Source organism: Cryptomeria japonica, chromosome 8, assembly GCF_030272615.1.
Source record: "Cryptomeria japonica chromosome 8, Sugi_1.0, whole genome shotgun sequence".
In the NCBI taxonomy this organism is placed as follows: domain Eukaryota; kingdom Viridiplantae; phylum Streptophyta; class Pinopsida; order Cupressales; family Cupressaceae; genus Cryptomeria; species Cryptomeria japonica.
The window spans coordinates 133,705,483-133,716,471 of record NC_081412.1 but is presented as its reverse complement, the minus strand read 5'-3'; the positions used below and the strand labels follow the sequence as shown (position 1 = coordinate 133,716,471).

Here is a 10,989-nt window from a genome sequence, read left to right as displayed (position 1 = left end):
AGAGACAAGAGTAAATGATTATTTTTCAGTCTAAACACAGCGACTTTAATCATTCTTATCTCTTCTTATGCTATGGATGAAATGGGCAATGTCTATTCAGCCCATATGATGCATCGACATGCAGGCATGCAATTATAAATATGTAACATGTAATGTATGGGTAACATGTATTGTATGCATAGGATGTGGTAGACGTTGCCATGCAGTTATATGTATGTGTAACATGTATTGTATGCATAAGATGTGGTGCATCGTAAAGACTGAATAGACTTTGCTGATGAAATGACCTCACCATCAACACTGCAGTGACAAATGATTTTCATAAATAATTATGAATTATCTTTCTACTAAATATTTAATTTATAAAAACTTAAGTAATTGTAATTAAAATTTATATGAGGCATGCAATGCAAGTGATCCTGAGATTATACTTGGTAGCAAGAGGAATCACAGTAAAAGCTTACTAGTCTCACTTGTGCATTCATTGCTTTTATCTATGGCTGCTGTGGTGTTTGAGTCAGGCAAGAATGTTGATTATGCCCACGACCATATGAAGGGCGTCAAAGATCTGTTGGACGCAGGTGTTACGAATTCAGTGCCTGATAAGTATGTCTTTCCTGAGAACAGACGCCCATCAGTCGCTCAAGTGGTACAAGGAGAGAGCATACCCATTATTGATATCTCAGGCCTTGATGGATCTCAACATGAACGACTTCAAACCATCCAATCTCTTGCCCAGGCTTGCGCAGAGTGGGGATTCTTCCGGGTAATGTTCTTTATATTTGGAATGATTGATGAAATCTTGGTTTGTAGGACATACAAAATGAAAACTTTCAGTAACCTTTGCAGATTGACTACTGTGAACGAGGTTTTCTCTGTATATGTGAGCAAGTATGAAAAGATTTTGGAAAAAAATGTTTGTTTCGATCCATAGGATTGCAAAATTATCTTAAAAAATATGGGATGTCAAGAATGACTACTTTTAACTTCAAAATTTTCTAAGATCATGCCCATCTTCAATTTTGTTCCTCTCATTTTTCTTAACAAGGGTTTCAGTTTTACTTAATCATGAATTGACAAGAGGTTTCTGATTGATCTTTTTATTTAAGTGGAGCAGGTGATTAATCATGGGATTGAAGCATCTCTGGTAGCCAGAATGTTAGATGTAGCCCATCAGTTCTTCTCGCTCACCTCTGAGGAGAAGATGAAGTATGGGAACAGGGATGTTTCAGATCCACTGAGATATGGAACCAGTTTCAATACCAATATTGACCAATTTTTTAGTTGGAGAGATTATTTGAGGCATTTCTGCTATCCTGTACTACAAACTCCAGATAATCCCCCAAATTATAGGTAGTATATTTTTCTACTCTGTTATCAGATGAAATAAACTTACATTAATGAAAACGTAGTTCAGATTTTTAACATTTTAATTATATAGGTTAACTGGATCAGTACATCCAAGAATGAAATTGAGTACCAAATGAAATGAAATTGAAATACAAAACCAAAACTGTCTTACTCTTGAATGATCTAGAGGTCTTTACCAGGCTATTGATTATTGAAATGGAGCATTGAGCCCTGCCTAAATACAAAATGCCCTAAGAGACTAAAGAACTCCGCACAGCTACAATTGGATTTTGTCAGTTAACCCCTATACACATGAGCGTAGTTCATCCAACTCTAAAGATTGACCATTTATATACTTATAATACCACAAGATCTCCTACTGTTAAAGAAGCCTAAGTGGTAATTTAGTTTAAAATAAACTCATCTAATCTAATTTTCTTTTGGTTAAAGACAAAATCAGTCTTTAAAACCCATATATATGATTGGCTCATCATTGTAATTTTTGTGGAAGTAGAGATGTCGCTGGACAATACTTCAAGGAAACCAGAAAAATGGCTTTGAAGTTGATGGCAGCAGTATCTGAAAGTTTGGGACTGCAGCCAACTTACATAGAAACTGTATTCAGAGAGGGCCTTCAGTTTGGCGTAGTAAACTTTTATCCAGAGTGCCCACAACCAGAGCTTACAATGGGCTTTGCACCCCATTCTGACCATGGGGGTCTCACCATACTGTTACAAAATGAGGTGGGAGGTCTGCAAGTGCGCCATAAGGGTCATTGGGTGGCAGTGGAACCAGTTCCAAACACCTTCATTGTCAATGTTGGCGACCATTTGGAGGTATAAGCTTTTGAAAAGTTTACAGAGATCTACATTTGTTAGTTATCTAAATAGGTGATGTTGAGATTAGAGATGTAACCTTTTTGATTGGGGACAGATTGTGAGCAATGGGAGATACAAAAGTGTGGAGCACAGAGCAGTCGTTAATGCAGAGAGAACAAGAATTTCAATAGCAGCAGCCAATGGGCCTGCTTTGGATGCTTTGATATTTCCTGCTCCACAACTAGTTGATGAAACTCACCCTCCCCTGTACAGATCCATGCTGTATGGAGAGTTCGCTAGGTACCTGCAGACCACAGAGCTTAGAGGTAAAGATAACTTAGATCTGCTCAAGATACCAAAACAAGAACAGTAGATCTTAACTTTTTAAAAGGGCATAGTTATGGTGCAGACAGTGCTATGTAAAAGCCTAGGTATTTTTAGGGGGAAAAATCATATATTCTGTGTTATGGTTAAGTATATTTTACTTGGAGTGTTATTAGGAGGTAGGATGGATGACCTCCATCCAATGAACTTTTAATGTCTTGAAGATATTACTGGATGTAATGAGTCTTTAAGTGGATTATTCATTTTCAGGAGAAATTAATTCATTTGAACTAATACATCTAATATATATATATATAAATATAAATCTGAAATTTTAAATATATTCATGAATTATATATTTATATAATATTGTAACACAGTAAACATTTATCATAACAACATAATTCTAATGATAAACTAAGTAGATAATGCCCAAATATATGTTACCCCTGAATTCCTGAACATTGCTGAACATTGCTAAGATATATATTTTCTGAATATTACAGAGTTATGTATTTTGGAGTATGCAAACTGGTGAGGTATCAGTATGGTGAAGTTATTAAATTTATACATTGCTGATTGCTCAAATCTACAAGCTGGCTGGAGTAAGCAATATGAATCTATTAGTATTTTTTTGTTAGAAAAATTTGATAGAAAATTGTCTGATGAATTGTAAGGCAGATCTGATTTATGGAAAGATTTCTAATGATAAACTAATTAGATAATGCCCAGATATGTTTTTGTGTATTTTCATTGTCTATTTGCAATTCTGATGCAAATATAAAATTACCGTTACTGCTGCAATTTGAATTCTTTATTAGCTTATTTTCATTAAAATAAAAAATTTAGTAATAAATATCACTGCAATAAAAATAGATTTTATAAAAAAAATTGTTGACTGGTTTTCAATTATTATATCAAAACTTTTTTTACCAACTATATAACTTGCAAAATTAAATAAAAATTAGAGAAGGAATATATAAATAATTACTTATAACTTTATTTTTAAATGAAAAATAAATGCTCTTCACTATAATTCTTGATCAAATATTAATTAAGTTTAGGATAATGAGATTAGAGATAATAAACTAAATACTAAATGAATTAAATGGAGGGATGATTCTAAATTTGACAAGATGCTACTTTGTAAATATCAACTGTCTATTTGTCATGGTATTAGAGAATAAGAGAGTATTAGATTATTTTTTCTTCCAGATTTAAATATGATATTGTTGGTTCATGCATAAAAGTGATTTACATAGGTGGATATAAATAGTTAGGGTAATTTCCTTCTCAATCACACCTCTACTTAGATTAATTTAATAACAATGAGATAAGATCAAGGACAAAAAGCAAGCATGTAATATGCTTCTGATGATGTAATGTGTATTATATCTTTAAGATAAAAAAACAACCTAATAGATATAAGAATGAGATAATGAAGCAATGCAAGTGGAAATAGGTTTATGTCCATTTGATACTTGATGTAGAAGCTTTATATGAGAAGTAAGTCATGGGAAGACAAAGCATGTGACTAGCGTTAAGAATATGTTGTCCCTCATTGATAATGTGTAAATATACAATATGGTATAGAAGTGCCGGTATGAATGCATGATCCTATGATCAAGTAGGAAGAAGTGTCTACTTGATTTGTTAAAACATCTTGGAGTACAACCAAACTAGGTCAAAAGGGGATGACAAAGGCTCACTAGTTTGTTACAAAATATACATTAATATGTATTTATACAATCTAGATTGTTATCTCATCTTTCCATGATATGCTAGCAAGTGTCATCTAAGTACATGTGCTTTATATGTGGCCAAGATTATGCCATGTGTCATATGTGTATGGTGCTAGTTATTTGACATGAACATTTGCAACTAGCTATTACACACATGAAATCTTGCTAATATATCATGCAAATGTGTAATGTCCCTAGTTTGAAATGGAATTTCTTGGCAAGTAATAATAATAATAATAAAATTAAAATTCATAAGAATAAAAATAAAAATAAAATTAAGATATAAAAAAAAATATAATTAAGTTAATGAATGGTCAAAAGACAAGGGATGAAGAGTTGTCTCCCTCAAACATGAGATATAAAAGGGAGAATAGTACCTTATTTGAGAGGGGATAATTTGGGAAGCAGATTTGATTTAAATAAGAAGTGCAAATCTGATTGTGAAAGGCCGTGTCCCTTTCAAAGGGCAGAAATAATGAAGAGTTGCACTCTTTTAAAGGGTGCTAATGGTGAAAGGGTGTGTCTTTGGCCAAAGGGCATACATCATGAAGAGGTGTGACCTCTCCCTCACATTAACTGATTTAAAGGAAAGGAATCAAAAGCCTCAAGTGATATCACCATCGATCAAACCAGAGTAGAACTGTTACTAAGTTAAATACAGTAACATCCTTGTTCTTGGTGGTATGCATGGGGATGTGCTTAATATGCATGCTTAATATTTGAAGCCTGATAATGTTCTTATGTAGTATTTAATAATAATATTAATATAGACTGTCATGTCCCCACCATGACACTAGACCAAAATAGTAAACAAATCCTAACCATAATATGAAATTGTCTTACACAAGTAAGACTTCACAATTTCATTGATTGTAGAATGTATGCTACAATTGTCTATCCTGAATAGTAGGAAATATTGCAGGACATATATGACAAGATTTGATCTATAGTAAATAATACTTATATGAAAGAACCAATCCTCTTCCCTTCTAGTAGTGATCTTCTCTAGGACATAATGAGGGACTAGTTAAAGAATAAACAAGGACACATTAAAAAGAATGACTAATTCATGAAGAGACATACAATTAGTAGTAAAGAAACACGCCCCATTCCAACAGTCACCACTTTGAAGGAAGGTTGTAACCCTCCAAACCCGATGGAGGAGTATAAGAAGACAACACCCATGCATTCAAGGCAACATCAAATGAGATGAGATTTGGCATTTATAAGAAAATAAATATACAATAGTTTGATTCTATATAGTGGCTGTGGTATGAGTTCCCCACACATAGCATAATGAATATTATTTATATCTGCATACTACTGACTAATAATGCATTGTTGTTTATGATTAGTATTGTATTGATAATTGATTATTGATCAATGCTTAAGTATTGCATTGGTGTTTGAGGATTGAAAAAGAGGAGCATAAAGAATAGATTGAACCTGCAACCATCAAGGAGATAAGGTGATACTGATCTGGGTTTTTGTCTATTAAAGAGACAAAGATATTCCATCTCTAACCCACCCTTAATAGTTAAGAATTATAATCTAGGGTGAACTAGGCATTTTACAAAAAGGGACATTACAAAATGCATCTGCTAACCGTATGCATATCACACATGATGTAGAAAGGTTGTAGGAGTTGACAATGTTGTTGTGTAAAAGTGTAGACTCCTACAAATGTGTGTCTTCATCTAAGAGTGTTTTCATGACTATCTAATGCAAAGTTACATAAATTATTGGAAAAATAAATAAATAAATTGTATGTGTGTGAGGCCATTCTACCAAAGCACCATTTGATCATAATTATTTTGGCATGGTCTTATGTGTGCAAAGGAAGATTGCAACATGAGACATGTTTATGTTGAGTTGATGCATATAAGCACAACTGTATGGATCATTTACCATTTGTTGTATAGAAATGACCTCCATTACTATTATAGACAAATGAAGAACTCAGGTGATGTTGATTTGGAAAACCATCAATCATGTTTTAATTGTTGCATAATAGTTTCTTGGTCACTTCAAACCTTTCCAGTAGAACAATATCCTCACTAAATTGATAAGACATAAATTGAAATAGTTAAGCCCTTTCTTCTAAAGTGGCTTAGTGTTACTTTTGTCTATTTATGACATATAGATGTGAAAGTAGGAAGATTTTATGAAGCATATGAATTAATAAAGATCCAAAGCTATTATACTTCTACTAGGAAAAAGTGAAGGTATAAAGTTCACTAACGATTCTAGTTCCAAACTTGCATACCGGAAAAAACTAAGGGGTTCTTACCCTATACTTTAGCATTGAAAGGTGAGGGTTTCATTAAACATGCACATCCTTAGCAGCCCATTCATGACAAGCTTATTAGGTGAGGCTTGACCATTCATGACAAGTTCATTAGTAGCCCCAAAACTTTCTCAATTTTGAATGTGTAGGTCTCTATTCGGAACTTCTAACAAAATAGGAGTTTGATTTCCTTTTCTAACCTCTTACAATTCCATTTCATAAAGAAAGATATAATACGTTTGAAAATATAATAGTTGTTAAAAAACACATCACCTTTAATAAATCATTTTTAAATCACAAAATGATCACATCACAGACACTAACCAATTCCAAAATTTGCCATCTAAAATAGAAATATATTTTATTTAATATAAAATTACAAATTTGGAAGGGTATATAATAGAGAGATGCATGATGCCAGTAGATCCAGACGCTTCATTTACTAGAGACAGGTTATGATTATTTTTCAGTCTAAACACAGCGACTTTAATCATTCTTATCTCTGCTTATGCTACGGATGAAATGACCTCACCATCAGCGCTGCAGTGACAAATGATTTTCATAAATAATTATAAATTATCTTTCTACTAAATATTTAATTTATAAAAACTTAAGTAATTGTAATTAAAATTTATATGAGGCATGCGATGCGAGTGATCCTGAGATTATACTTGGTAGCAAGAGGAATCACAGTAAAAGCTTACTAGTCTCACTTGTGCATTCATTGCTTTTATCTATGGCTGCTGTGGTGTTTGAGTCAGGCAAGAATGTTGATTATGCCCACGACCATATGAAGGGCGTCAAAGATCTGTTGGACGCAGGTGTTACGAATTCAGTGCCTGATAAGTATGTCTTTCCTGAGAACAGACGCCCATCAGTCGCTCAAGTGGTACAAGGAGAGAGCATACCCATTATTGATATCTCAGGCCTTGATGGATCCCAACATGAACGACTTCAAACCATCCAATCTCTTGCCCAGGCTTGTGCAGACTGGGGATTCTTCCGGGTAAGGTTATTTATATTAATGAAAAGCTGAGTTTAAGTAACCCTAAATTGAGGGTTTGAATTGTACTTAGTCATAAATTGAATGGGAGGTTTCTGATTGAGGTTTTCGTAGGTAATTAATCATGGGATTGAGGAATCTCTGATAGGCAGTATGTTAGATGTAGCCCATCAGTTCTTCTTGCTCTCCTCTGAGGAGAAGATGAAGTATGGGAACAGGGATGTTCTGGATCCAGTGAGATATGGAACCAGCTTCAATGCCAAAGTTGACCAAATTTTCAACTGGAGAGATTATTTGAAGCATTTCTGCCATCCTGTGATGCAAACCCCAGATAATCCCCCAAATTACAGGTACAGTTTTTCTCTTCTATTAGATGAAACAAACTTATATTAATGAAAAGCTTGAGTCCAAATGTCAATATTTTAGAGAGTATCTGGATTAGTACATCCAACAGTGAAATTTTGTAACAATTGAGATGATATTGAACTATAATTCCAAAACTGTCTTGAATGATTAGTCTTTACCATCCTGTTGAATATGGAAACAGAGCATGCAGCCCTGGCTAAATACAAAATGCCCTAGTTAAGAGACTAAAGAAATCTGCACACCTACAATTGGATTTCAACAGTTAACCCCAAAGTACATGAGATTAGTTCATCCAAATCTAAAAATTGGCCATTTACATACTATTAATAGTAATATCAGAAGACCTCCTAGGTTAGAGAAGCCTTAGTAGTAATTTAGCTTGAAATAAACTCATCTAATCTAATATTCTTTTTTAGTTAAGATATGGTAACTCTTTAAAACCCATATATCTGATTGGCTCATTGTTGTAAAATTTATGGAAGTAGAGATGTTGCTGGACAATACTTCAAGGAAACCAGAAAAATGGCTTTGAAATTGATGGCAGCAATATCTGAAAGTTTGGGACTGCAGCCAAGTTACATAGAAACTGTGTTCAGAGAGGGCCTTCAGGTTGGTATAGTAAACTTCTATCCAGGGTGCCCTGAACCAGAGCTTACAATGGGCATTGCACCCCATTCTGATCATGGCGGTCTTACCATACTGTTTCAAAATGAGGTGGGAGGTCTGCAAGTGCGCCATAAGGATCATTGGGTGGCAGTGGAACCAGTTCCAAACACCTTTGTTGTCAATCTTGGTGACCATTTGGAGGTATGAGCTTTTGAAAATTTACAGAGATCTACATTTGTCAATTATCAAAATAGGTGATGCTAAGATTAGAGATGTGATTTTTTGTTTGGGGACAGATTGTGAGTAATGGGAGATACAAAAGTGTAGAGCACAGAGCAGTTGTGAATGCAGAGAGAACAAGAATTTCAATAGCATCAGCCAATGGGCCTGCTTTGCATGCTTTGATATTTCCTGCTCCACAACTAATTGATGAAACTCACCCACCTCTGTACAGATCCATGTTGTATGGAGAATATCTTAGGCTCCAGCAGAGCACAGAGCTTATAGGTAAAGGTAACCTAGATCTGCTCAAGATACCAAAACAAGAATAGTAAGTTAATGAAAATATCTTGAGGGTGGGGGAGCATTCCTGTGTTTTGGCTTTCAGGTGGGGCACAGGTATAGATTTTTTACTTTGCAAGTTGATTAGGAAGATTTTATATTTAAGCATGTTTTAGTTGTACCATAAGATGGAGATTTTTCAAGAATTTATAATGCTTCATTCTTGAGACAGCCACCTAGATATAATGACTGTTGAGTGGATCATTGGCAGATTGACTGGAAATATTATATTTTGATACACTGTGAAAGTAACCTCTTACATCTTATATTAAAAACACAATGAATGACAATTTTTATTTTATTAATAAACATCTTATATGTGTGTAAACACCAAGAACATTTTAAACAATTACTTGTTAAAATAAATGAAAACTACAAAAAGAACGGAAAAATAATTGCTCATGATTTCTTTTACATAAAAAATAAATACTCTTGATTACAATTCTTACTTGATTAAATGATAATTAGTTTTAGGATTTATGAGTTTAGAGATAACAAAATAAATGTTGTAATTGAAGTATGGCTTTTAAGTAATGACATTTGGTTTTAAATATGACAAAGACATTACTTTGTAAATGTCAAAATCTATTTGTCATGGTATCAAAGAATAAGAGATTATTATATGATCTTTGTTGATTTAAAATCTTGACCACAAAATTGTTAGTACACTTTTGCTATTGTAGAAATGATCTACATGAGTGCGGATATGAACCTCTTAAGAAATTGAACTTGATATTTGCAAATCTTAATTAACTGAAAAATATTCACCTTGATATTCTAATGTTCGAATCACAATAATTAACTAATAGTTCTATAAACATCTTTGAGAATTTTACTAAATTGTGACGGTCATTTTCTCTTCAATCAAATCATTTGTGCGACTAATTCAATAATAATGAATTAAGATCAAGGTCAACAAACACGCATCTAATTTGCTTACAACATGATGATGTAATATTGATATAATCTTTGATTTGATCTCTATCTAAGATCAAAGGGCAACCTTATAGATATAGTAGCAAGATTATGAAGTAATTTAAGTAGAAACAAGATTATGTCCATGTGGTACTTGATATTGAAGCTTTATAGGAGAAGCAAGCCATGAGAAGAAAAAAGCATGTGACTAGTGTGAGGAATATGATATTCTTCATTTATAATTTGTAAATGTACAATGTGTTATAAAAGTGTTGGTACGAATGCATGATCGTGTAATCAAGTAGAACATGTTTAATTGATTTGTTAGAGCATCTTGGAACACAACTAGATTAGGTCAAAAGGAAATAATAAATGCTCACTAGTCTAGAATGAAATGCACAACTATGTGTATTTGTACAATCTATATTGTTAGCTAATCTTTCCATAATATGATAACAAGTTTCATTTAAGTATACATGCTTTCTATGTTGCCTCAATTACGCCATATGTCACATCTATATGGTTATAGTTGTTTGACATGAACATGTGGAGTAGATGCAACTACGTGTTGGACACACATGGAGTTGAGCTAAACATAACATTCAAATACATGTGTCACCCTTATGTTCAGGTCACCCATGATGTCGAAAAGTTGTAGGAGTTGACAAAGTTGTTTTGTAAAAGTGTATATGCCTAGAGTTGTGTGGCTTGATTTAAGAGTATTCTCATCTTTGCTTAATATAAAAGTACATAGACTCTTAGAAACACTGCATATGTAGATGTGTGTGAAACAATTATGTCAAAGCCCCATTCTTATGTAAATTATTTTGGCATTATTATATGCGTGCAAAATAATATTGCAACATGAGGAATATTTATGTTAAGTAGATGCATAGAGGCACAAGTTTGTACAATTATGTATAGATCATTTACCCTTTCTCCTTGATAAATGGCCTCCATTACATATGGTGGATAAATGAAGACCTAGTGTGATGTTCATTGAAAACATATCCATCA

At 33.4% G+C, this 10,989-nt stretch overlaps 2 protein-coding genes across 2 annotated transcripts; both read left to right on the top strand.

Annotated features, from left to right (window-relative positions):
• Positions 1-394: 394 nt before the first annotated feature.
• On the top strand, positions 395-2,776 carry LOC131041565 (flavanone 3-dioxygenase 2). The gene is made up of 4 exons (XM_057974690.2): positions 395-766; positions 1,118-1,353; positions 1,865-2,186; positions 2,284-2,776. The coding sequence occupies exons 1-4, from the start codon at positions 497-499 to the stop codon at positions 2,539-2,541; spliced, it is 1,086 nt and encodes a 361-aa protein (XP_057830673.2). The 5' UTR covers positions 395-496; the 3' UTR covers positions 2,542-2,776.
• A 4,376-nt stretch (positions 2,777-7,152) lies between these two features.
• Positions 7,153-9,309, top strand: LOC131041566 (flavanone 3-dioxygenase 2). The gene is made up of 4 exons (XM_057974691.2): positions 7,153-7,527; positions 7,639-7,874; positions 8,376-8,697; positions 8,793-9,309. The coding sequence occupies exons 1-4, from the start codon at positions 7,258-7,260 to the stop codon at positions 9,045-9,047; spliced, it is 1,083 nt and encodes a 360-aa protein (XP_057830674.2). The 5' UTR covers positions 7,153-7,257; the 3' UTR covers positions 9,048-9,309.
• The last annotated feature ends 1,680 nt before the right edge of the window (positions 9,310-10,989 follow it).

Coding starts and splice junctions, on each gene's coding strand:
- LOC131041566 (XM_057974691.2), top strand. CDS start 7,258: ATGGCTGCTGTGGTGTTTGAGTCAGGCAAGAATGTTGATTATGCCCAC. Junction 7,875..8,375: donor GATAATCCCCCAAATTACAG/GTACAGTTTTTC, acceptor TTATGGAAGTAG/AGATGTTGCTGGACAATACT. Junction 8,698..8,792: donor ATCTTGGTGACCATTTGGAG/GTATGAGCTTTT, acceptor GTTTGGGGACAG/ATTGTGAGTAATGGGAGATA.
- LOC131041565 (XM_057974690.2), top strand. CDS start 497: ATGGCTGCTGTGGTGTTTGAGTCAGGCAAGAATGTTGATTATGCCCAC. Junction 767..1,117: donor CAGAGTGGGGATTCTTCCGG/GTAATGTTCTTT, acceptor TAAGTGGAGCAG/GTGATTAATCATGGGATTGA. Junction 1,354..1,864: donor GATAATCCCCCAAATTATAG/GTAGTATATTTT, acceptor TTGTGGAAGTAG/AGATGTCGCTGGACAATACT.